We start from the raw sequence: 27,447 nt of genomic DNA on the forward strand, positions 1-27,447 counted from the left end.
CAGAGAATTACCAGTGCATTTTCAGAGTGACAGCAATGTGGATTTAACTACAGTATCTTCGGGGGCAGTGAGAAAAGGGGACTTTCCAGTATATATACTTATAGTCTAGTGTGTGTATATATGTGCTTTCCAGGTGTATACCTGTATATATGTATAGGTGTATATATATATATAGCCACATTGTCAAGCTGGCAACAGGACATTTCTATTCTTCTTAGGGAAAACACAGACCAAGGAAGGTCTACAAAGCCCTTAACAGATAGGAAACCCTGACAGACCTGGGTTTGGATCACACTCACAAGCCACCGGGACTATCCCCAAATGACCCGGCAGCGGGGCTGGGAGGGACCCGCCGCCCTGCAGCCTCCACCCAGGAGCGAGAAGCGACCTCACACCGGGTACCCGTGCCGGTACCTCTCCGGAGAAGGGGCTGAGACAGGAAAGGCTGGGGCTAGGACAGGGGCTGGAGTAGGCGCTGGGGATGGGGAAGGGGATGGGGAAGAGGCTGGGGCTGGGGGCGGTGCGGGGGCGGTCCCTCGGCGGGGGAAGCAGATAAAGGCAGGGCGGCGGGCAGTGGGGAGGTGGTGGAGGGCAGTGGTGGTGCTGCGTGTGTGTTCCTTGCTCTCCGGCCGGCACCGTCCTGCCCTGAGCGCTTTTCGGAGCCAGCCGGCAGCGGGGCAGCGCCATGGGGGCCGGAGGCGGGCTGGGGCTGGCGGCTGTTCTGGCGGCCGCGGTGCTGTGCAGTCCTGGGGCGCTCGCCGGGCGCGTCCTCAGCGGTGAGTGCGCGGTGCGGGGCCGGTGCGGGAGCGCAGCGCTCCGGGAGCGGCGCGGGGCGGACCCGGGACCGACCCCGCTCTCCGAAGCAGCCGCGCTTTGGCGAGCACCGGGGCGCTGCGGGGCGAGCACCGGGGCACCCCGCCGGGCCGGCGGCGGCTCCAGCCGTGGGGCTGCGGGCTCCTGCGGCAGCCTGAACTCCTGTCCTGCCCCGTCTTGTTAGAGCTCGTTCATTGCCGGCGCGCTCCGACTCCGTTCGAATTGTTTAAAAAGGTCGAGCGTCTTCCCGAGGAACGTCTGGGTGCGCTGGGTTTTGTTGGCAGCTGTACGGGGCTATTTCTTCTTTGTCTGCGATATTGTTAGGAGGAGAGGGCAAACTTTTAAGAGCGTGTGGCATAAATAGTTTTGTTGTGTGTGGGTGCATCCACAACTCTCTAAACCGAAAGGAAGACAGTACTTCAGAAATCTGTATCTAACATTAGAGCTTAGGTTTAATTTAAGAGCTGTAGACTCGCACTGCGTGTTTGCAGTATACAGGTGTGTATGCTCAGAAGCTGCTAAATTTAATGAAAAGGTCCCTTTTAAGCTTACTTTGGTTCAGACCCTCCAAACTAAAGGTGACAGGCTCTCAGAGGTGTGTTGCATGTGCCTATACATTCATGCATTTTCCTGAAAACAAAGGTTTACGCACTCGACTCTGCTTGTTAACAAGTTATGTGTGTGTATGTGTGGGTAAGAACGTGTTTCTTTACAAACTGTTTCCAGAACAATGCACATTACTTGTATACTATTGTTTCAGAGGCTGTAACAGTAGCATGTCAACGAAACTTTTTTGTAGGTTTTTTGTTGTTGTTGTTGCAACCATTTGATTGCTGAATTCAGATAACTTTCTTGGTTGATGAGGGAGGGCAGTCACTGGGACCATTTTGATCATGCTTAATTTGAAGCATGTTCTAATGCTACAGCTAAGATGGGCTGTTGGGCTTTTGGTGAAACAGTATCTTCAGGAAACAATAGCTAAGTAGCAGTACTTCCAGCACTTTGAAAAAGCTTGCTTGCCTCAACAGTAACCTAAGATATTTCATCTACCTCTGTCATACTGTGAATTATGCTAGCTATATGATGCATCAAAGCTCTAAGTATTACAATTTATATGACTGCTATGTAACACTGTTATTTTTAAGGAGTAGAGAGGATTAATCATCTACGAGATAGGTTTGGCATTAGCAGTCTCAGTGCAGGAGTCCATGTGTGGCTGAGGAAACCCAGTCCCTTAATCTTCCAGCTGCAGCTTCTGTGTTTGAGATGCAGCAAACTGAGGTCCAGCTTTTAAAGCCGTGTGTGATATGTGTATACTGCCTAGTCAAACTCTTCCTAGATGCCCATAAGGCTTTGGGGGCTTTGAAAGGACACAGACTCCCCATATTTCCCTGAAGCATTTCAAGGCATATAATGAGCCTCATGTCATTGTATTATGCTGTTAATACTTGGCTGGGAGAATACAGGAGAGGGTTTGAAGCCACTTACAGAAAGAACCATTTATATACCATTAGTTAATTTGTTGAAGTATTCATTAAATAAAGATTTCCTAGACAATAACAAGGGAAGATATTAATTGTTTATTTATGCTTATTCCTGGTATTTGTATGTACTGGAAGAACATTTTTTCCCCCTTTCTTGCTCTCGAGGACCACACTGCTGTTCTGGCACATGCACGTGGGTAGGTGTAGTACTAATAGTAGTTGACATTATTTCAAGCAAGAAATAGTACCATTGAATAATTGGGCAGTGTGTGCTGTGACCTGATTCCCATCTAGCTTACCTCTCTCTTGTATAAGAACCAGCAGTTTGGACTTAAGCAACCTTATGTTTGAAATCCTAAATCTATATCTTAAACAGATCTATTCCTGAAAAAAAAAAAAGTTTTTTTTTCTTCAGTCATGATTAATAATCTGGCATAGTAGGAAATTTCACTGCTCTCATTCCAAATAAATATATAGTTCTTATCACTCACATAAGCTGTTTATGAAACTGCTTGAGTGCTGGCTGGACCTTGTGGAAAGACTTCCATTCACTGCAGTAAGTTTGCAGTAGACCTAGCAATAATTGGAAATTTGCTACCATTTTGACCACAAAAGTGTCAAGAGGACAGAGAAGGAAGGGCCTGCCTTTTTGAAATGCCATTTTCTTAATTAAAGGGTTTCTGTTACTTTTTCCAAGTATGTTAATTTTCCTAGGATATAATTAAAACTATTGTTGGCATCAATTTTCATTTAAGTGTTATTTTTTTTGTCATCTTTAATTTGGGAAGTTTTGAACAGTGATGTAAAATGCTTTGTAATTTTTTGTATAGCTAAACAGATGTTTTGTGAGCAGTGCTCACAGCCTCCATATCAGACTATCTAGCATTGCCAGAGAATTGATTCTTATAGGAAAAAAACCAAAGCAGGCTCAGGAGAAAGTGCTGAGTCTGCCTTGCTGTCCCATGACATCATAAAGAACATGAAGTGATGATAATGCAGTTTGCAAAGATGCAATTACTTTAAGTATCTATTGGGCAGGAGACATGCAAGCTAATCTTATTACTAATCATTTAACAGCCTATGTATTAATCATAGATATTATAGCTTAATGACTGCTGTTTGTCTAGTTGTATTTCTATGGCTTTTTAAGTTTTGCTCTTTGCTACTGCTGTGCATCAATAGCAGATTAAATAGTGATGTAGTATTTTGAAGCAGTATGTATCTATTTTGGTGCAGAAGTACTTGGGTATATAAAACACTAAATGAGGAAAAACACTTGGTGGGTCAGGAAACTACCAGAGTTTCCCCTGAGGTATAGACTTCATTGCTTCAGTTGCCTTTAAGGAAGTGGATATGTTCATTCACATGGCTTATGATCAGATTTGAGTTCTACAGAAAGTACTGCAAAGTAAGAGAATTAAAGCAGTGTCTTCATGGGCACCGGATAGGGTTTGTTATCTCTAGTCAATCTCAAAAGGTGCATAATTTAATTTAATTGGCTTTGCCTGCTTATTACACCTGAATTTTGTCTGTCAAACTGTGTTTTCTCTAATTGAAGCCTTCTACTGTAAAGTTGTGGGGCTTTTTTTTTTCCACCTGAACTGTAAATTTCAAGATACGTTTGTAGTTCAGAATTTGAAAAGGCATAACCTGAAAAAAGCACTGCCCATCTCACCTACAGGATACGTGTGCAACAGGTGTGCGTTGAACACATTTTGTTGGAAATATCCAGCATTTAGTTCCATACTAGACCAGCTTTTCTTGGAGCTATATTTCTCCCTCTTTGCTTCTGCTGATGGTATTTGCTCTGCAGCTGATTCAGGTACCGATTTTAGAGCTACTAAAGTGCTAGATTGCCCGTGCTACCTCTCAAGGCTGCTCGAGGCTTTCTAAGGCATTGAAATACAAGCGCTAGCCGGTATAAAGCTGAAAAGATACCTTCCACACAGGTGTGCGTTGAACACATTTTGTTGGAAATATCCAGCATTTAGTTCCATACTAGACCAGCTTTTCTTGGATAGGCATGCCCAGATAGTACAAGATCCTTTTGCTCAGTTGTAGCTTTCAGTAATCACTAAAGCCGAGACTTGGAGAACTGCAGGAGAAGCTGGGCATTTAATTCCCATGGACGCCTTTATTTGTTCCTCTCCTTATCCAGCTGTACTGAGCACTGTCTTCTTGGGGGAAAATCAATGATCTAGGCTCCTAAAGTGAAATGAGGTGATGACTTTTGGATATAATACATGTTTCTACTAAACACACCTTGCCCCTTACCAAAAAATTCCACAATACCCTGTGGAATGAGAACCCAGTTTTGATGAGACCTGTGGTGGTGAAGGAGTCCTTCTGTAGCAGGGTAGAAATACCCAAGTACTTAAATCAGTTTCAGGAGTCAGATTTCTGTATTAGAGGAGATCCCCCTTTGTCAACCCTGTAAAGCTTACCTTTCCTGTGGGGGAGAGCTGTACAGGTTGGCCAGGCTGCAGCTCTGTTCAGGGATAAGGAAACAGACATGGAAAATCCTAGGGCTGTGTCTCAGGCCAGCATGCTGCTTTCCCAGGAATACAACTTTTCGCTCACAGCATTTTGTTCAAAAATGGAGAAGGGCATTGCAAATCTCAAACTCATGATTGTCAAGTCCCAGTATTCCACTTGGCTAAAGAGCCCAAGAGGAAACACCTACCATGGATAGAGCTATGGTAAAAACCATGTGGAATGGAATGGACAGTCTGCTTGCTTTCATGTGGCTTTTCTTGTTCCCAGAGAGAGAAAGCTCATCTCTTCCCTGCTTAAGCTCATGTTCTGTACCTTGATTTTAACTCTGTGTAGTTCAGGTCTGATCCTGTGTACATCAAACTTCTCAGTTATACGATGTTTGCAGGGGGACATGCTTTGGTTCATAAAGGGTTCTATACAGCATTATTTTTCTGAAACTAATTCCCATAATGGCTTTCTCTTTGCAAATCTCTGGTGGATCAGAAAAGACTGTAGATGCTAATGTAAAATAGGTAAAATGAAACAATCCTTTGACAGTAATTACTACACTCTAATCCTATACTCTTACCTGTCACTCACTATTTGGAAGTTGAGTCTCTTGCTGAAGCAGTCCCTACTCCCACCACTGACGAACAGTGGGACCTTCAATTCCAAGCAGTCTTAAGAAATAATGAGTCTTAATGAAACAGTTAGCATGGGTCTAACTAAATCTGAATGTAGCTGTGTTATACAGCTAATGATTCTAGGCTCACTTTGTAAGAAGTGAAGGAAAAAGTTGGTATTTATAGAGTGGGATTAATTGCATTTAAATTTAGGTTTTGAAAACGCTTCAGATCTGCACTAACAATGCTTATTTCATTCAGTTGTCTACACAGCAAGGTCAGTGAGCCAGTTTAGATATGGACAGGTTTATTGGGAAGAACTGAAGTTTGGTGAGATGAATCCCACACTGTATCTCAAGCACTGCATACATGTACTGTGAATTAACCAGTCATGCTCTACCTCTAAATTTTCTCTTAGTGTAAATTATCCTTCATAATATTCCAACATATTTATCCTCCCCTCAAGCTTCCACTCTATTTTTGCCTTAAGAGAAATGTTGACAATTTTAAGATTCCTTGTGGATTGGCTTTTCACACTTTCTTAGGAAAAGTTGAATGAGAAAGGATTTGCCTGTTGGTTTCTCTTTTAATTGTGGAACTGCTGCAAAAAGAAGGCACTCCTGTACTGAAATGCATAAAGGGTGTTACACCCTAGGAAGCTCTTAAAGTCCTTAAACCAAGGAAGTTAATATAATTTGTGTCCATATATTACCTAAATCTATTGCAAATACAGACACTTTGGTAACAAATCCATGGAAATACACCTACTTGGAAAAAAGACATTCAAATTTCACTGAAAAATACTGAGATTGGATGATGCTTGCTATGAAAAATAATTGATAAAGAGTATGTTTTCTCCCTTCTCCTTTTTTCCTTCATTTAAATGACATAAGGTGGATCTGTTGATTTGGGAGATTCAGATTGAATATCAGGAAAAGGTTCCTCACCCAGAGCATGGTTGGGCACTGGAACAAGCTCTCCAGGGAGGTGGTCAGAGCACCAAGGCTGTCAGAGCTAAAGAAGCGTTTGGCCAACAGTCTCAGGCACATGGTGGTGTTCTTGAGGATGGTCCTGTTCAGGGCCAGGAGTTGGACTTGATGACCCTTGGGGGTCTCTTCCAACCGAGTGATACTCTGTGATTCTGTGGCTGGGGATTTATGAACTATTTCCTTCTAGAGGCAAAAAAAGAGAAAGGAACCATCAGCAGAAACTGTCAGAAGTGCCTAAATTTATGCCTAGGAGAAAACCTGTTGAGGGAACCTACTGATGGGTATAAAACTGGGTATTTGTGAAAATGTCTGCTGCTTTGGGGTAGAAGAATAAAAGTATTCCCCACTCCCCTAGGCTGGCACACATACTTAAGGCATTCAGACTACAATTTTTGTCTATTATATCTATTCCACAGCAAGTTAACAACAACTTCGTAGTGCCATAGTATGTCTGTCTTTAAAGCCACTGTGAATTCTGTTCTGGGCTTCATGGCTACACAGAAAACTATTCATGAATGGACTTAATTTGAACCACAGAATTGTTTGGGTTTTTTTTTGTTTGTTTGTGGGTTTTGTTTGTTTGTTTTGGGGTTTAAAAGTTCTGGGTAAAATAATCCACATCCTAGAGCAGACTTGTAGATGTGTAGGTCTGTCCAGTGCATTGTATTTCCCCTTATTTTGAGTAGGTTCAAGCAGATGCCATTGATGCTTGGATGTTATCATTCGCCTGTTTGTGTCCAAGTTTTTCCTTAAAAAAGGGAAGGCAACTGGAACTTTAGGATGTTGTTATAGCAGCTATGTTGGCACTTTTTTTGTGAATCCCCAGGACAGTGCAGCTGTGAGCTGGCCCCTTAGAGAAGTAAGTGGCTGACTGCCATGGCCAGCCCTGTGATATACACCTGTAAAGTTCACATGATCAGAAGAAAGGAAAATAGTTATTACAGGAAAAGCTAAATGGATCTCATGCTTTAAATTTATGAGTGTTAGATAGCTGAAACCAGAGCTAATGCCAAAATGAAGGTATGTTTCACTTAGAAGAAAGAAAACTCTCAGGGCTTTAATGATTTGACCTGGGGGGAAAAAAAGTAGTACTTTTTGGGAAATACTTTATAGATTTTTTTTTTTTGGTCACTGAATTATGACCTGAATCAGTGACTAAAACTTTTTCATAAATAATATTAATTTTATATTTTCCAGTTGAAGACACTTAGCCCGTATTGATTTACATAATTGTAATTTTATGTTTGCCTGAAATGGTAATTATGGAGGGTGAAGTGTTGAATAGCTTCTAATGAGATTTAGATATCAAGCTGCTTCTTTACAGCTCTGTTATCAATGGCCTGAGCTCCCTCCTTTGTGTGCCAGGGTTGAGAAGCTAACCATAAGAAATACACGTGTGTTGTTTTCTTCGGGAAATGAGTGAATAAGCCTATCACTGCCATGTGAAGATGGCATCTTTCATGCAGGCTGGTATTCCAGTTCCCAGGACATCAAGAACAAGCCTGACACACCACATCAGGGATTTTGAAAATCCAGACAAACTTAATCTGCTCTGGAAAAGACAAATTCTCCCAGCAATTTATTCAACACAATGAAGAACATTTTGCAGAACAAGGAATCCTCTTGCATCTTCCCAAGACCTAGAACAGTGCAGGTTCTGAGCACACAGAGGCTTTGACAAACCTTCCCAAAAATAACCTGCTTAGATCAATACTTGTCATAAGTGGCCATATGTGCATTCTCAACTACCTATTTTAGTGACCAGTCATCTTGCTGCATTGTGCAGGAGAGCTCTCAGATCCAATTTTAATTGCATTTGTATTCACCTGGATGGCAAAATCCAGGTGTTAGGGATAAGTAATATTTAATATGTAAATCAGCACTGCCAGGTGTTCCTTTGCACTGTCTGCTTTTTGACTGCTTGATTTTTAAAAATGTAGCTTTTTATGGGTCTATTGAGGACAGTTGTCATTCAAAAATAAATCCATTCCCTGTCCCCAAAAGTGCTTAGAAACACAGTAGCTGAACTAGTAAAGTCTAACATAGAGGTGAAAACCCATTTTCAGCAATAAATTAACTGAAAATCACTTTCCATGGCAAAAGAGAAGATAAAGAAGACAGGAACTGGACAGAAACGAATCTTGTGTAGCTTCATATTCTGCATAACTGTACTAAATCTCTCTATGAATGGTGTAATACAGTAACTTTGTTTCACTTAAACTTCATCATCCCTGGTTTTTTTCTCTTTGCAAAAGCTGCATTAATCCTAGAGACAGCTGTTTTCCTGGTGTCTGAGGACCCCTTGCATCATCTTTGCTAATTCACAAGGTATGGGATGGTTAATAGCTAAAGTTACATTACCTGTCCTGTGCTTGTGAGTGAATAGAAAAAAATTCCTATTTATCATTTTAGGGTTGCTATCTATGTGTGCATCTATAAGTTTTACTTGCCCAAGAATTTAGCAAGAAAGATACTCCAGTACAAGAAATATTTTGAGAATGGCTGATAGATGAGTTTTGCACGAGAGGTTGGGGGCAGCCTCCATTAAGGCACCTTAGACACTGTCTGCGTGCTTGTGACTCTGATACGACGCACACAAACTGCCTGCTGTGAACACCTACCTGAAGCACAGCTACTGGATAGGCAAATGTGGCCCTCAGGCTTTTTTATATAAGCCATTAAGAGTGACTTGGAACCTTTGAAAGCTTTTAACCCGGGGAAATCACTTATGAAAAATGGTATGATGACAATTTAGGCATAATCCCCAATCCAGAGCAAATCAGTAAGAAATGTCTCTTCTCTTGGAAGGCTTGGTTATTAGGAGGATTGGAAGAAAAAGTACCTGCTAAGAGAGAGCTATGAAGATATCAGTACAGATACAGGCTGGCATGTGACCTGTACAGCAGTTTTTATATGAATGTCAAATTTGTAAGCACATGGAATTCCCTAAGCTGCTCAGGACTGTGAGCTGAGAAACATCAGTGGTTTGAACACTGACTCAGCTAGAGAATGTGTCTTCAGTGTTACAAACTTTGGGAGAGAAGATGGCAACTTGCTTTTATCATAATTGAAGACAGAATGTAATTATGAAATGTTATCACAGGTTGTTTCTTAAAGTAATATGAATCATTAAAAAATTATATTTGATGGATGGACGCAAATATGATGCAGTAGAACATCAACAGCAGTAATGTAATACAGCAAAACATGACCAGCAGCTGAACCCAGTCAAAATCTGACTGGATGATACAAAGATCATCTGACAAGATGCATCAGCTTTGAACTAAAATGTGATTAGGAAAATTTAATACCACTTAGTCTTACTGGCACATTCTGAAGTGCATCACTGGGACTTGGTGTGAAGTGTCCTGTGACGTGGGGACAGGTGAAAACAAACTGTGCCCGGTGTCCTGAATGCTGGTTAGCCATCCCTGAGGTCACTGCTCATGCAAGTTCAAGACCAAGACCAGTCTTCATAACACAGGCAGAGAATATTTTGGTTAATTACTGTAGCTTTCTGTTTTGCTGTTTCATTATCACTTTTACTTATGTCCTTGTGTTTTATTTGTCACTTTCTTTTCAGAGGTCTCCATCAGGCTCACATGGCTCTTGTTAATGTTAAATATTTCACATTGCTTTTTACCAAGTGTTCTTCTGTGTTTTCTGCTGAATCCATTATCTTGGGAAGAAAAAAAAAAGTCAAAATGCAAAAACAGAATGGACTTTAGTATATCAGTCTTTGTGCATTCATTTTTGTCTCTCTTCATTTACACTGTGCACATGCAGTGTCTGACCTAATCTAGGTGGATGCTAATGGTGTCAAACCCTGGATTGCAGGTTAGTTTGTAAGGTTCAAGAGGAAGCGGAATGGGATTTATCAGCAGGAAGCTTATCTTCTACCTGACATCTTCAAAGACTCCAGCTAAGAGGGGTGTGTCACTCAAAATGACCTTCGTGCCCCTCATGGCCCTGTGAGGGTTTAGTTTAGTGCTAAGCCTGATGCTCTTAGGGAGAGAGGAGTCCTTGGCCTGGGTATTTTATCAGCAATTTTGCTTCTAAATTACACTTTGTTGTAACTTCTGTCATGACAGAAATCAAGGAACCTATTATTTGTTTAATGAAGCATGATTATTAAAACATAATGGAGATATAACTGATTGAAATAACAGCTGGAAATTTGCTTGTTTCTTTTTTTCTTGAATGAGATTATTTTCCCCCTGTATGATTATCTGCAGAAATATTTTAATGAGTAGTTTAGTTTAAAAATATCTTTGTTCTGAGGCCCATATCTAAACATTCTACTATGGAGCTGCTGTGCGACACCCAAAGATGGAAACGGTAGCTAGCACTTTCTAGAGCAAGTACTGTTCACTTGCTTTTGTCAGCTAATAGGATGATGAGACAAAAAGATTATTCACGTTGCAGAGTATCTTAGCGTGATTCATTCCAATAGGCTTTCTTACGAATCTAGTTTCTAGTCAATTGTGACAGAAAAATTGGAACTCAATTTATACACTGAAATAGCAAAATGTTGCTTTAGAACTAACTGTGGAGTCTACTGAAAGATGTTAGAATAAGGTAAAATAGTACATAGTTAATATTTCCATACTTATCTTGTCTCCTGTACAATGTGGTCCATTCTGTCATTTTTCACTGGTAAATTATTTCTGCTTTGTAGTTCAGAAATTAGTAGTGAGAGAAAAAATGAAGCTTTAAAACCTGACATCTCAGCGTGTTCCGAGAAGAGCACTAAAATGTCAACTGATTTGCCAGCTATTAAGGCACAACTGCAGATTTCCATTAACACATTTATCTGCTGTAGTGGAGCTGGTTCAAAGTCCGCTTCAAAAGAAGAAAGAAAAGTTTCAGAGTAGGTCACAGCTGAAACACAGGGATTAAATTAACTAGAACAAGAGAAATTCACAGCTTCTTCCAGACAGCTTACTGCTCTGGCTCACATACTTCATTCACACTGTTTGGGTCTATGGGTCTTAAAGCCAATTATTTCTTGGTTTTTTGCGGTTTTCTCTGTTGGTTTCTGGAGGTATATTCTTGCAGAAATGATCAGCCTCTAAGGAGAAAATTATTTCTTTTGCCACAGGTGGAGAGAGCAACAAATGTGAGAGCAGTAATTTAGGAGCTGGATTTCATGCAAATTTTCATTTGTTCAATTCTTTCACTTTATAAAACTTGCTTTTAGAGTTACTTAACCCTGCCCAAACATTGGCAGTAACAATGGTATCATTAAAAATTATTCAGGTCAGTTTAAGGGAAGAAAGAAAATGTCTTCCACAAAGCTTCAAGATTTTAGCTTGCAAACCCTTTCAGATAAAGCCTTGGGTACAGACTGTGCTTTCACATCTGTATTCTGGTTGCTCCAAGAGGGCTCTCTGATTTGAGTGCACAACGGTGGCAAGCTGGGCACATCTTAGGGGCTGCAGTAGCTCTTTCCCACTGTGCATCACAAATGCTTGTCATCCTCCTTGCTGCTCCATACAGTCCCACCTGGTTTCCTTGGTGTGGGTGATGGAGCTGAGCATTGATACAACCTCTGTACTGGTCCAGAATACAGCACAGCTTATGGATACAAGCCTCGGAGCAGATCAGAAACAGCACTTGCCATGACTCGATGGTCTTCAAGGTCTAAAGCCTAAAAGATTCTATGATTTTACTTGAGTCTCCATGCAGCAGCTGACTGGCAGATGAGCATTCTGAGCAGGCTCAGTCAGGTAGCCAGCAAGGATCCATTGCTCCTGCTAGAAGGTTTGATTCAGATTTTGGGAGAGTCACAGAAGAGCAGAGACTGTGCATGAGAACAGAGAGTGAGGGGAGCACTTCAGCCACCTGAGAAGCATGCAGGGATGGGGAGTGGATTGTGTGTTATAAAGGCAAAGTCAGCTGTTTTCCTGTGAGAGGGAGGAACAGCATGGGAATTATGATCCATAGCGGTTAGCCTGGTCACCTTGGTTGAATATTCCCTCATGACTGAAATTGTGACCAGGATACTTTGATACCTGAATTTGCTCATAACTTACTATTTGATGTCAAGGAAGAGTATGTGCGCAGAATGAAAGAATCATGGAAGAGTTTATTTCAAAGATTGTCTGGAAAAATAAAAAGAACAAGACAAAGGACAAAGCACTCTTCCTAAATTTGCATAGGCATCTTGAATTAATTCTTTGAATCCAATCTTCAGCTACAGGGAAGGGTGTGGTCACTTTTCCTTGGAAGTGATTAGAGTCCTGCGTAATTCATAATTCAAAGCTGCTAGGCTTTGGATGTTTGTGCTGTTATATACACATGTGTACTCTGGCAATAAGCCACTGTCACTTACCCAGCAGTGAGGGTCAAAATGTTGATCAGTTCCTCCTTCCCTGTGCACTCGGTCTTGTCAGTGACACAGAGCTCCTGGGGAAAATCGATTATGTTAAAAAAATTAGAATTTCAGCGTTGTAGATTAAGGGAATGTACTGGGATTTCACGTGCAGCTTTCATTCTTGCACTTCCTCTTTGCAGCGTTTAGACTTATCACTTTGTTACTTTGATAAGAGTAGTTCTTTTGTTCAAAGAAGTCCTAGGAAGAAGCCCATTATTTCATATGCATCTCTGTCAAAGGGTCCGTCCCTTGGTTCTTCAGCACCATTGTCCAGCTAGGACTATGGCTCTTGCTACCTTTACTGGGAGCAAGGCTCTTAAGCTATATGAATAGAGGGAAATACCAGAAGAGAAATTGGGGCATACATTGTGTTGTCAGGACAATATCAGAGAAAGTCCAAATTGGCGCACTCTGCCTGATCTTGGAGCCTGGCTTTTTCCTTGAATATCTGTGACACAAGCTTGTCCTTTTTTTAGACTATCCTTGTTCCTCTGTTATTTTGGTAGATTAATTACTGATAAAAAACTGAATTTTCAGAAGTCTATCTGCCAAGTAAGAATGAGATTACAAAGATGCTTCTCTTCCTGATGGTCCTTCTCCAGATCAACTGTAATAGGGTATTATAAAGTGAAGGTTTCAGAGTTTTTGTTTGGGTTTTGTTTGTTTGGGTTTTTTTTAGAAAAATTACAAGAATTGTAGGAAACACTAGAAAGCTAAGCATAGTATATCCCTACTGCCCCTATAATTTAGCATTCTACAACATAAATGATCCCAAAAAATAAGAATTACTTTCAGATTTAACTAAAAGTCAAGAGCTGATCCTGTTTTTCCATTCCTATATTAATGCATTTTTGATAAAGTCTGTTTATTCTCTGCAAATACTTGAAACTATGCTCTGTGCAAATATAGAGATGTCTTCATCTCAGCCCTTGTGCTGTCTGCTATTGGAAGTATCCTACTTATTAAAGACAAAAATAAAGCAACACTAATGCAAATAGACTGCACTTTATTGTAGCTTTTAAGCTTTTTTGTTTACTTCGATGTTTACTCTTTGTTTATAGAAAAACATTGGGAAAACTTAAATATAGCTGAAGTTATGGGAGGATGTTGCTGTTTCCCAGTGACAAATTACAATTTTTTTTTTGTAAGATGAAACAGGATAAATCTTGTTCAAAGTTTATTTATGTGAGTCATATATCTGGGTTTGCTTAAAAGTGAGACTAAATACAAGATTTTCAAATACAAATCTGATATGGTACAATAAACTACTGTATTTTGTGTTGGTGTGGTTTTACCTCTGTTGCTGTGAGCAGTTTTGGGTGCCCCAATATAAGAAGGGTATAAAGCTCTTAAAGAGTGTCCAAAGGAGAGCTATGAAGATGGTTGAAAGGCCTTGAGGGGAAGCCATATGAGGAGAGGCTGAGGGCACTTGGTCTATTCTGCCTGGAGAAGACTGAGGGGAGACCTCATTGTGGTCTTCAGCATCCTCACAAGGGGAAGTGGAGAGGCAGACACTGATCACTGTGATGACGAGTGACAGGGCTCAAGGGAATGGCCTGAAGTTGTGTCAGGGGAGGTTTAGGCTGGATATCAGGAAAAGTGTTTTCATCCAGAGGGAGGTTGGGCACTGGAAGAGGCTCCCCAGGGAAGTGGTCACAGCACCAAGGCTGACAGAGCTCAAGAAGTGTTTGGACAAAGCTCTCATATACATGGTGTGACTCTTGGGTTGTTCTGCACAGGGCCAGGAGTTGGACTCCATGACCTTCAATGAGCCCGTCTGGCTCAGCATGTTGTGTGATTGTCAAATTTTCCAGTAAAATGATGACTTTTGTTGATTTCTATACAATCTTGATAATGCCTGGTAGTTTTTGTTACTTTGGTATCCTTCAGTCATTCTTAACAAAATGAATTTTCCTATTTTTTTCCTCCAATGATAAATTTCGATACTGGAAAAACTTGATTTTGGTTTTTTTAAAGAGACTATTTGATTTAGAAGCCTTCTAGTGTCCCTAAATAAACATACTGGAGTTCAGTTGCAGCTGACAAGTGGGTGTGTTAATCCCTCATCTTGAATAAACTCTAGAGAGTCTTAGTAGTTGAAAATCATAATTATTTTTCCTTTTTAGGAAAAAGATGTATCTTTCTCAGACAAAGAACTGGAAGAAGCAGGCTCTCTCCTTCCATAGGTTGCACTTAGGCACATTGTAGTGAAGAGTGGCTATGAGTTCCTCTCCTACACGCCCTCTCAAGATTAACTCAGAGGATCAAAAAATTTCCAGCTGCTTCTTGCCACTAAAAATGGGAATTTGAAATTTTTTTAAAATTGAATAACTCTAGTTACAAAATAAAAATGAAATTGTTCCATTAGTATGAAATAGTTAAGAAAATACCCTCCAAACAGATCCTGGCTTTAACAGAGAGGCCTGATGGTACAGTCATTAGAGAATATTCTTCTAGAACCTATTGGGAATATTCAGTGTTTTGGAGGGTTTCACAGGCCATGGGAAGATGGCACAGATTCCTATGAACTGTGTTCTATTTGCAAGTTAAATTAGGGCAAAGGATCTCAGTGGTGCCAGTGTTATCACCATGAATGCTCTCAGACAAAAATCTCCAGTCCTCCATCAGCATGTGCATGATGTTCTGTGTTCTTTTCTTGCAGGTTTGATACTCATTACTGTACTCTGAACAGTCCCATGATTTTATTTTCCAGGCCAGAAGGTGTGCTATGGTGCCTTCAAGCGTTCGTGTTACAAATTAGCCTATTTCCAGGACTTGTCTAGACGTGTGGGCTTCCAGGAGGCCCGCCAGGCTTGTGAAATCGATGGTGGGGCTTTACTGAGCTTGGAAAGTGAAGCCGAGCAGCAGCTAATAGAAAACATGCTGCAAAACCTCACCAAATCGGGCTCTGGGATTTCTGATGGTGATTTCTGGATTGGGCTGTGGAGAAGTGGCGACGGACTGGCCACGTCGAGTGCTTGCCCCGACCTCTATCAGTGGGCTGATGGAAGTAGTTCACCATTCAGGTAAGTGTGTGAAACTGCTTATTGAGAAGGTTTCATGGAAAGAAATGGAGCCTGAAATGCCAAGTCTTGCTTGAAGGCATGAAGTTTGTAGCATCTCCCCCTTGACTTCTCCAGATAAAGGATAGCTGGCAATCGGGATTTTGAATTTGAAGCTGTGACAGGATGGCATTTTGTGGCTTCAGCCTACAAATTTCTTTGCTCCCACCCACAGAATTTGCCCCTGCATGACATCTGGAGGTTGTTCTGCCACACACAGTGTCTTTAGGGTGCGGTCTGAAAGCAGGCAGGTAACTTCTGCAAGGCTCTGGCCACCTCAAAACAGGGAGTCAGCCACCAAATAAATTATTGTGAGATGCTTAGTGTAAATTCTGTTTCTACCCTTTTTGAAAAGCCTTTAGTTTCTTGATGAATCCAAAAGCCAGAGTAGCAGCAACTCACAGAACTCAGGACAAGGGGACAGATAAGAGTCTAATAGGGAAGAAAGCAGAGCAGTAGGGTGTTATTTCTGCTGAGGTGCTTTGATCAGAATTTGTTTAAGATTCAGAGATGTGGAGCTTGGGTCTTTAACTCCTTTCACAGAAGGGTTGTGGGAAATGCAGGATGTGTTTGAAGAGGATGGGACTGTTGGAGTTGATATTTCTTCATTGATGCAAACTCTTTTCTTTGGCAAACTCTTCTTTGGCATCCTGATGAACCTTATCCTCAAAAACTAGAAATTGGTACACAGATGAGCCTTCCTGTGGAAGTGAAGCCTGTGTGGTGATGTATCATCAGCCAACTGCAAACCCTGGTCTGGGAGGGCCATACCTTTATCAATGGAATGATGATAGGTGCAACATGAAGCACAATTTTATCTGCAAATACGCCCCAGGTAGGTGAAACTACAGTTATATTTCACAGGTGGGACATTGTCTTAGGAAAACAATTGCCTCTTGGTTTGTGAGGGAATCTCCAAGTGTCTTTTGGCCTGTGGTTCTGGTTCCTTTGGTGTGTGCCTGGGCTGATATTAACAGGGGATGTAATATGTCAGTAACAACAATAAAAAATAAATTGTAGTACATTTAAATAAACCATTTTATATCTAATAAGAATATTTTCAAAGTTAGCTTCACTATAATGCATTCCCAAGTTTGTTTTGATTTAATTAATTCCCTAGCTATTTTTTCTTCATAAAATGTTTTAAGTGGACATTTTCTACTTTCCAGGTAGGATGACCAAGACATCTCTTGGTCTTCCTGTAAAAAATTTTGCACTGTACTTGTAGTTGCAGCCAGTTATACCAAATTATGTGTGGTGGTTATTTCAAAAAGTCATGGCTTGAAGAATGAAGTCCAGAACAGCAGGAAAAAAATCTGCATTCATGCATGTAGACTTAGAGATATGAAAAGCAGATGCCTGCTAGTTGAGATGGTGACAGAAAAAACAGATCTTAGGCAATTTGGCTGTACTTCCAGACATGACATAAGTTCTGTATATGTCAATAGAGGAAAAGTGAACTATAAACTAGATCATGGTGCAAAACCAGAAAGGACGTGGAAAGTAAATGTTCCAGTTTGAGCCTGCAGCATTTTCTATTCTTGGTGGTACTTACAGTAAATGAAAACGTGTTTTCAGCAGGATCATGCAAATGTTTTCAAATAATTTTTGGTGTGTCTTTTCAAAGACTAAGCTGAAAGTCAGAATACATATGAAATTATGGATTAATTTAATTTATTAATTAATAAAAACTCAGGAAGTGGGCCCATGGGAATATTATGATGTTTGACAAGACCAAATGCTGGTGCTGCACCTGGGTCAGGGCAGCCCCTGTTACCAGTCCAGGCTGGGGATGAACAGATCCAGAGCAGCCCTGGGAGAAGGACTTGGGGGTGCTGGTGGATGAGAGGCTGGACATGCCCCGGCCGTGTGCTCTGGGAGCCCAGAACCCCCCGTGTGCTGGGCTGCATCCAAAGCCCCGTGGGCAGCAGGGCAGGGAAGGGATTCTGCCCCTCTGCCCCGCTCTGCTGAGACCCCACCTGCAGTGCTGCATCCAGCTCTGGGGTCCCAGCACAGGAAGGACAGGGACCTGCTGGAGCCAGCCCAGAGGAGGCACCAAGGTGATCAGGGGGCTGGAGCAGCTCTGCCATGAGGAAAGGCTGAGAAAATTGGGATTGTTCAGCCTGGGAAAGAGAAGGCTTGGGGGTGACCTAATTGTGGCCTTTCAGTACCTGAAGGGAGCCCACAGGAAAGATGGAGGGAGACAATTTACAAGGGCCTGGAGTGACAGGACAAGGGGGAATGGCTTCAAATGGACAGAGAGTAGGCTTAGGTTAGATATTAGGAAAAAATTCTTTCCTGTAAGGGTGGTGAGGCTCTGGAACAGGTTTCCCAGAGAAGCTGTGGCTGCTCCATCCCTGGAAATGTTCAAAGCCAGGTAGGATGGGACTCTGAGCAACCTGGTCCAGTGGAAGGTGTCCCTGCCCATGGCAGGGGGTTGGAAAGAAGATACTATTTAAGGTCCCTTCCAACCTAAACCATTCTATGATTCTATGAAGTCCTACTCTTAGCAGCTATTTGACTTATATAATTCTGCAGTTTCCTCTCTGCTTTCTCTATGCTGACGATCAAACAATAATCACACTCTTTGCAGAGATCTGGCTATCTGTAGAGATCCAGGATATTTCATTCCTTTGGTTTTGGTGGATACATAACTTTTTCACTTTCTGGTCTCTTAATGAGGATATTAATGACAATTAATACTACAAGCAAGTATTAAATATTTGGAAGATATTTTACTGCCACCCTCTAAATCTGTTCCTGCTTTTAAAATTGTTAGTGGATATCACTACTTTATGATGATCAATAATCATCATAGGCCCTTTAAGGAAATATATGCATATGCAATTTTGTCACTTTTAGAACTCTTTGAATTATTTTGAAATAATGCAACAAAATAAAAATATTTTATTTTATTAAAAACCCAACATTTTGATGTCAGAAATTGTATGCTTTAGTAAAAAAGTTTGGTTTCAGGTATGTTTCACGACTTTAAAAGCAAACAAATTTAAACTAGATAATTTTTCTGTAATAGTGAGCTACTTACCATTCTTGTTGAGATGTGATAAGGAATTGTTTTTTCTATTGCTTTTACCAAAAGCAATAATGAAAATGAAATTAAATGAAAAAATGCTGGTTATTTTAGATTGGCAGAAAATGAAGTGAAAACAGTAACAATGAAAATACATTTATATTTCTTTCCGTAGGTAGAAATGGGTTATTAGCTTATAATGAGGCATATAAGGCAAACAATGTATAGGTAGATTATTGTTAGTATTGACATTGTTATGCAGTATATGTAAATACAGTACTACTGAATTGTAGCTATTTACTCTCAAACTGTTGGAATTGTGCTCTTTAGCAAAACAGGCTATTCTCCAGAAATGTATTTTTCTGTCACATGGAGGAAAGGAGTAGATGCATAAATGTATATAAATAGATATATGACATTTCTTTCACTGCCTGAAGAAAGTACCAAAATGTTTGTAAGAAAATTACATTTGTTATCTCAAACCAAGGGAGACCTAAAAATGACCTTTTCCCCCCCTGAAATCACTGTACTGGCTTCAATGTCAGCTCTTAGCAATACAAAATACATCCATTTCACCAGGAGTATTAAAGTGCCACATGCATACTGAATTTCAGTTTGTTATCTGAATATGTTGTTTTCACAACTCTCCTGTCTGTATTCAATATATGGAGTGTGATACCAGCCGCAGGCCAAAACAGGTTGTAGGTGACTGTGATGAAGTTGCATCTAATTGTATCAGCAGCAACTCCAGGGCAGTGCTCATTAGGCAGCCTTGCTCAAGCAGCAACTACATTTCTGGTAGACACTTTTATTTTTCCAAGCCCTCTTTATAGTGCCTCCCTTGACAGAATTTGCTGTTGCAATGTTCAGTCTGGCTTTGGATCATATTGATCATTCAGCATTCTTAAATTTAATTATAGGTTGGTAATTGCAACCACATCTAGTTCCTGTCCAGCTCGTGTAGGTTTGATTATGCCATCAAATTAAAAACTCATCTCCTCTTCTGCTGTCAAGAGACAGCAACTCAGTTCTTTGGGGTGTCTTGGCATCTTTCTTTATATATGGCCAAATGTAGCTATTTTTTACCAGAGTAGGTGAAATAATTGCCTTTTTCTACTAGGCTTTATCACTGTTTTGATTTCTCCCAGCAGTTTGGATTTATCAAGACACTAAGAACTGTAGTCTCATAGCACTATTAAGTTAGTATAACCTTAAGATAGAGAGAAATTCTTACATTGTTTTAGAATTGTCTGCACAAATGAAGCTCTGAATATGTTAGGAGCTTTATTCAGCACAAGAAGTTAGGGTGTTCAGTGGTTAAGCCATTAACCATTAGCCATTAAATCAGAGGCCACCAAGAATTGGAGCTAGAGTAAACTATTGCCCTCTTCTAAGGAGCAAAAAGTATAAACTAGAGGTGATTTGACACTAGTGTTTGCAAATAGTCTTTGGGAAGATGATGAAATGATGAAGAATTAAGCAATTATTGTTTGGGGGAATGTATCTGTGTCTGTGATACTGCATGAAAAATAATGGAAACATCTGGTTTTTTGCACACATTTTTCATTCTTCAACAATCAATTTCAAATATTGATTTAACAGATAATGTCTTAGAAAAAGAATTGGGAGACAGAGCGGAGCCAGAGTACGGTAAGAAATTTTGACACGTTAAATTCAGTTGCATTGGTGAAGACATAATTATAAGGATAGCTTACAAGAACCTCCAAAATTACTCAAGTTTAACACGGACAATTAAGTACTGGAACACAGGAAAAATGAATCCTTCAGACAGCAAAAGCTGCAAGTATATGGCTGTTGTTCAGAATGGCACTGCTTGTAATTCTTGTTCTGGATATAATTCCAATTTTGTAATAAAATCCTGTTTACATGTATATTTAATAAATCATTAAAATGTTCATTTTTGCAATATAAATTAAAATGTAATGAATATTAATTTATTTAACAACATAATGGCCCTTTTTTTTTTTTTACTATTTTCCTAAATTGTCTGATCTCCTTTTCAGATATTTTTCCAACAGTGCCAGCAGGAAATCCTTATGACACAAGCAAACCAGAAGATCAGTATCATATTATTGCTACTGAAACAGGTAATGTGTTCATATGAATTTAGTGTTCTGCTAAAAATATTAATAGTGGAATTAAATTAATATTTCAGTTTCCATTTTTGTCAATAGGAAGAAACAGTCTGTTTCCCTGGGAAGTGCCCTGAAAATACATATATTTGAATAACATTTCAAGTTACATAACATTCTTAGTTACTGTGGAAACAAATTATATCATTGTCTCACCAAACTGTGTCCCTAGCTCCCCCAAGTATCCTGTGCTTTAAGGAAAACCACATGCTAAGAGGAGTTCAGTGCCTTGCTGAGATTCCCAGCAGAGATGACACTTGATATTTGGGAAGTGGGTACCTACTGCCCAGGTTCTGCAATGCCCCTGGCTGCTTCATTCATCAATTTATCTTGTGGATGGAGTCCCAAGGCTGTAGCATGGCTTTAGTTCAAGGAACTGAACATGTCTAAGGAGCAGCTCTGGATTTTACAGGATTGCACCATGGGATTAGGGAAAGTGAGTGCTCTGTTCCCCTACTGGTTGTCTGGATTTGAGCCAGCTTCCTAACTGGTGTTTCCATTATTTGTAACCCCAGAGGAATTGATATATTGATGAACAGTGGTTTGAAATCAATAATGCCATTTAATATAAACTATGCAAAGACTCTCTCTCTAAAACTCGGACACAACCTGAATATTCACATTTATTCTTACTAGTGAAAAATATTTTCAAAATAGGGCAATGGGTAAGAAATTCTCCACAATTTGTACATTAAATGTGTGCTAGTATGAAACACAGGCATACAGTTCCTGCGAAACAGTGCCCTTCTGGAAGCTGCAGGCCCCATCCTCTATGGTAGACAGATAATAGAGTCTCAGCTTATACCATTTCCCACTCCTTTTGTCCAGGGACCTGCAGAGGAGCACCTTTAGCTCTCCTCATTAACCAAGGAGAGGTTAGATGTGTCTTTTAAGGGAAAAGGGAAGATGAGAGCCAGGCTCATTCCTCCTGTGGCCCCGCATGGGCAGGGAATCCAGCATACAAAGACAACTGAGTTTACAGTTAAAATGGACTGTAAAAATAGGCTGTGAACTGAACTGTGTTAAAATACTTGAATTTTGAATTATGAAATTGTAAAATATCAGAAGACCTTTTTGCACATAACTCAAGTGCTGTTTTATTCTTGATACTGCTGAGTTCTCTTTGGAGCTCTTCCTATAGAAGGAATATATGTGGTTTTTTGTGTAAGTTAATGTATTTCTATTATTTTACTCCAGATTTTTACTCACATGGTTAAAAGCATTTCAACATGGGAGACATTAATGAAAACTTTTGTCTTGTAGGTATAATTCCGAATCTAATTTATGTTGTAATACCCACTATACCACTACTGCTGTTGATACTGGTGGCTTTTGGGACTTGCTGTTTCCAGATGCTTCATAAAAGGTAAAATACACTCATCCATAGTGGCTTTATAATGCAGAATTCATATTTCCATTGGCATGCTATCCCTACTGAAAGACTGCTTACATCTATCCCCAAATATGCAAATAAGCATCTTTTCATCTATTAAAATCCAAGTAGTTTACAGCTGTTACAGCTGAACATTCACCTTCAGGCTTTTCCACAATATGCTGAAATAATTCCAGGTCTCAACGTATGTTGCTGTTGGGACTCCACCTGTTTCTAAAGAAAGTCTCTTTGCAGACCACTTGATAGGCAGGGCTGTTGTCAGCACTTTTACTTCACCTCTTTCATTGTGATTACCACCTATAAAGTATCTGGGCTGTGGCAAATAATAGCAGGGTCCCTCACAGATACAGGGTGAACTCAAGGACTCACTTTCTAACCTAAAGTACAGTTTGTTCCAAGGATAAATCTAAGGGCCAGCAGCTGCTTAATGCTGCTGCTTAATGCTGTTCCACTGCACGTACCATACAAACAACAGATGGACCACTAAGCAGAGAAACAGAAAAGCAAAAACATTCCTTGAGCCACACGCCATTGACACATCCTTTGTACATCGTGTAGGTGCTAAAGAGGATGCATAAAGTAAATAGGTGTGTGTCCATATCTGTGATATCAAGCAGATGTATTGTTATGCAAAGAGAAAACACTTCAGCCTTTTGAAATACAATCTACTTTGCTTCATGCTTTAAAATTCTTTGAACTTTTCATTTTTCTCAGAATATGATATAGATATGTCAAGATATGACAGCATAAAAGTTTTTTTTTTTTTCTGAACTAGTCTTTCTGAAACTTTCAAATATCATTTTCATCCTTTAATTCAGGAAGTGGTTTCAAGTTAATGTAATTCAGAAGAGTTTAAACTGGAATATGATTTGTAGATAAATGCTATTTTGGTAAAATATCAAGAGCAATAAACAGATTCATAAGCTGTTGTCCCTCCTGAAGAGCAGGAATACTTAAAAGGAATACGATATCTCTGTTTTAAGAAATTAGAAAACAAAATTCCTCCTTGTTTTTAGCCTTTATTTTTTTTCTTATGGTTTTTACTTAATATTTCCTGCCAATAGCTGTCGTACCTTATTTCAGGTGAGAAAACACTTCACATATGAAGACTCTTTCTGTCTGTATGAGTGAGTGTACAGTGATATTTGCAGTACTCCTTGGTACCATGTCTCATGGAAACAAGTAGCCATAAAAAAAGATATGATGACGTCTGCATAATAAGCTAGATTGCGTTTTTATTTTATGCATTTTCTATAAAGAAAAGGAAAATGTGCATTTTCCAACCTGTCTTATGACAGGCAAATACAGGCCTGTGAAAGGCTATGTACAAACCTCAGCAGTGGGGCTGCAGAAGGTTGGAAGCTCAAAGCAAAAAAAGAGTAATAAAATAATAATATGTATAATAATAGCAATCATATAGTGATTGAATTCTGGAACCTTTATTACGATGGCCATGGATTTCTTGGTAAGTATGGTACATGTTTGTACCTTTTCTGGCAGGTCTTTCTCATCTGAGAAAAGCTTCAGCCCTGGGAAAACAATGAGAGATTCACGGCCCACTGAAATAAATAGAAACAGTAGTGTTGACTTCAGTGGGCTTTGATCAGGCCTTTGATGCTATAGCAGTTCATCCAGAAGTAATTCATCTGAACTTCCTAGACTTCAAAATTGCATAACACAGATACTGGAAATTCACCTTGGAAGATTGCCCTTTTTTCTGTTAGCTGATTAGTTTGATAGATGAAATGATACAAAAATTAAGGACAAAATGGTTTTGATGCAAAACAGGGTTCTCTTTTTTATTGTTTGTTTGGTTTGGGTTTTTTTTGTTCCCAGAATGTCCATTTTGAGTTGCAACAAAACCTTTAATTAAAGAACTTAAACCATTTCTAAAAATCATTTAGCTAAAAAAACTATCACCAAAAATGAAGTATTTTGTTTATCTGTTGAAACAAAACTTTGTTTTTTAAAAAATATTTTCCTATCTATTTTCAATCTCCTCTTATGACTGCCTTGCAAATCATTTTATTTCATCACAAATATGCAGTTCTTGGAAAAAAAGCAAGTCAAAAAAGAGACAATCACTTGAACTGATCATCTGGATAATGTAGAGCTTTAGGAAAGGGATTCTGTCCTGGTGGGGAAGGAGGGATCCCCAACTTTCCACATGACCCTGACTTCTCATTCTTTTTTAGGCTTCCACAGCATGGTGACCTTTCCTCTGAAAGCCACAACCCATGGCCAACCAGGACATGCCTAGCTTGAAAGGTCATGACTAATTTTGCCTGGCATTGGGCTCTTGAAGGGTAGTAATAAGGCAAAGCAACACCTTGTCCCTGTAGCTAGCCGAAATGATCAGCTCATTCATGCTTAGATGCTCTCCCTTTCATTTCTTCCAGGGAAGCAAGGAGAAACTGCTTCAAAGACCCATCTCCATTATCATCTGAATGCCTTGCAGAAAGTTTAAATTCCAACCTGGTATATTTCTCAGTTTCTATGATTGCATTTGATGGTCAAAACACCAATATGCTCAAGCTATTTATTGCATCTTACCTTTGTCACTAAAATCTGTTTCCTGAACCAGCTGTGAAAATCAGCGTAGGTTTGCTGAAGATAAGCTCATTTGATACTGCTCAAGTTCTGATCCAAGGTATTTAGAAATTGTTCCTGCTGTGTGGCAAGGACTCTCCATTCAAAGCCTTTCATCATTAATTTATGAAATATGCCTGCTTTTTCTGGATTAATCCAGAAGGAAGTAGTGACTTCGTTTCTTTAAGAAGGAAGCGCTGGAACTACTTTATTCATTGCAATTGCTTTGTTTATAGCATTGTGGCCTGATCTAAAGTCCACTGAAACCAAAGGGAGTCTTTTCAATTACTCCAATGGGCTCAGGTGCATAATGCATTACTTTGTAGGACTTCAGAGGTAAGTCTGGAGGGATTGAAAACTACTGTAGCATTCAGCACCCTCGAAGTACATTTTAAATCAACTCAGACTTGCTTGCATTTACACACCAGGAAAGGAGTAAAACTGAATGTATAGGACTGTTGGGAGTCTTAGGTTTCCACCTTACAGAGTTATGTAGGGCTACTTCTCCTCCTCTGGTTTTTACTTAATTGGAAAAAAAAACCATCAGTGTGAAATATTCCACCCAGAGACTGAAGCATTTTCATTGAAATGCAGCTGCAATGGCTCCTGAAGTGACTCCTGTTTCAGTAGACTGCAGTGCACTGTCATCTGCCAGTCTAAGTGAGGGAAGATAGTGTGTTGTGGCAGTTGTAGCCATGTGGAAAGACTGCCATAAACTTTTAGGGTGCCTCAGGGCTCCCTGAAAAAACTAGAGTGAACACTTTGGCAGTATTGCAGAGCAAGTATTTTTGGAACCAGTTTTATCTTTTTTTTTTATTGAAAAAACACCAAACACAAAACCTACTATTGACAGTTTTGACTGAAAACTAGCCCTAAGGAAGCTTTCTACCAGTCATTCATTGCTAGGGGTCTGATTCATGTGCCATCGCTTCATTAGATGTCAGGTCAAGCCCTGAAGGGAAGAGGCTTGCTGGCGCATGGGGGGGCGCGCAGTGACCTCGTTGGTGTACGCAGGGTGGGCAGGGCTGTGGTACCCCCTGGGGTGGGTGGGCTGCACCTTGGGCGTGGATTTAGTGGGGTGTGTGTGCTCTGGTTCCCTCCAGACAAGGGAAGTACTCAGCTCCCACCAGCCCTGGTCAAACTGAGTCCACGCCCTTCTCTGAAAAGACCACTCTGTACAAGAGGTGTGGTTGGATGGGAACTGGAAAACAATAAAATAAAATCCATACAGGCCAATTCCTTACAGTTCCTGGGAGTAGCACTGCTAAGCTGGGTGGTCTGGTATCTTTGGTAACAGTGCCACTGTGGCTGGGGAACCCACACTGTGAAAGCACCAGTGGCCTTGAGATCTGGGGATGAAACACTCAGGTCTGATCACAAAGCTGAATCAGGACTGGAAAGGCACACAGGCACTGAAAATAGTTTATATTTTTATTTTTCAGTAAAGGAAGAACAAAAACCAGTCCAAACCAGTCCACACTATGGATTTCAAAGACGCCTAGAAAGGACAGTAGCATGGAGGTATAATGGTTTACTGACTGAAAACAAAGCAAAAATAACCTTTTGTGAGGCTGTATTATAATGTCGTCAAAGAACATTAGCTTGGAATGGCTTGAAAAATGCAAAGGATCTACAAGAATGAACTGTAAGCTCCCCCTTGAGGCAAATGTTCAGATCATTTTTATATAATGTTTGTTTATTAATTCAGTAACAAAATATGCCTTGCTAAATAAAGGGTATGTGTTTATTTTGCTAAGAGCTGTAAGTTAGCTAGTTGTGAGCAATGAAATGAACAGAGCATTTGAAGTTTTTATGGGGAAATATCCACAATGTATGTAGTTTTAAGACTGTAGTTAAACAAACCTCCTCTGTTTCTTTCAGTCTCTCATGAATTGTATCTTAGTCAATGTACAGTAAATGGAACTGACAATTTTACAGTGTAACAATTATTTATCTTTGCATAAAAGTTTGATACAAAATATTTGTTTAGTATTTATTTGCACACTTAACACAGTTTTTGAACCTCGGGAACAAATATTATTTTATTAAATATTAACATGGCTGCTGACAGAAACAGCCGCCATGTTGTGACATCAACTTGATGTGGAAAAATTCAAGGCTTCTTCAAAGTCCTCTGCTGTCATAGAATGAATTAATTTTGCCGGGGAATGACTATAGCTTTTTTGTCATATTGGCCTAAGGTCAACATAAATAACTTGGAAAGTGATACCTCATTAACAGTGTATCCTTTAAAGGCAGCTATTAGTTGTTACTTAAGTAAAATACTTTTTGATGGAAAAAAACCCCAGAGTGGGCAAGAGTTTAAGATTAAAATTACTGTTTCAGTAAGTCAATGTGCAAAGACATTAAAGGTTATTTAAATATAGCTGATAGTTTGTTAGGAATAATGTAGTATTGGAACAAAGAGAAGACAAAGGTTTTTTTCTTGGAAGTGGCAC

At 40.0% G+C, this 27,447-nt stretch overlaps 1 protein-coding gene across 4 annotated transcripts; it reads left to right on the top strand.

Annotated features, from left to right (window-relative positions):
- The first annotated feature begins 583 nt into the window (after positions 1-583).
- Positions 584-26,969, top strand: CHODL (chondrolectin). Of its 4 annotated transcripts, none has more exons than XM_048295706.1 (8): positions 584-776; positions 15,474-15,786; positions 16,500-16,657; positions 20,456-20,503; positions 20,878-20,961; positions 22,270-22,372; positions 24,595-24,667; positions 26,431-26,517. In XM_048295706.1, the coding sequence occupies exons 1-7, from the start codon at positions 686-688 to the stop codon at positions 24,662-24,664; spliced, it is 867 nt and encodes a 288-aa protein (XP_048151663.1). In that variant the 5' UTR covers positions 584-685; the 3' UTR covers positions 24,665-24,667; positions 26,431-26,517. The 4 variants fall into 4 exon arrangements, with proteins under 4 accessions (XP_048151663.1, XP_048151662.1, XP_048151661.1 ...); XM_048295705.1 differs by lacking the exon at positions 24,595-24,667 and adding an exon at positions 24,799-24,877 and having other exon boundaries at positions 26,431-26,515; XM_048295704.1 differs by lacking the exon at positions 24,595-24,667 and having other exon boundaries at positions 26,431-26,969.
- The last annotated feature ends 478 nt before the right edge of the window (positions 26,970-27,447 follow it).

This window comes from Corvus hawaiiensis, chromosome 2 (genome assembly GCF_020740725.1).
Source record: "Corvus hawaiiensis isolate bCorHaw1 chromosome 2, bCorHaw1.pri.cur, whole genome shotgun sequence".
In the NCBI taxonomy this organism is placed as follows: domain Eukaryota; kingdom Metazoa; phylum Chordata; class Aves; order Passeriformes; family Corvidae; genus Corvus; species Corvus hawaiiensis.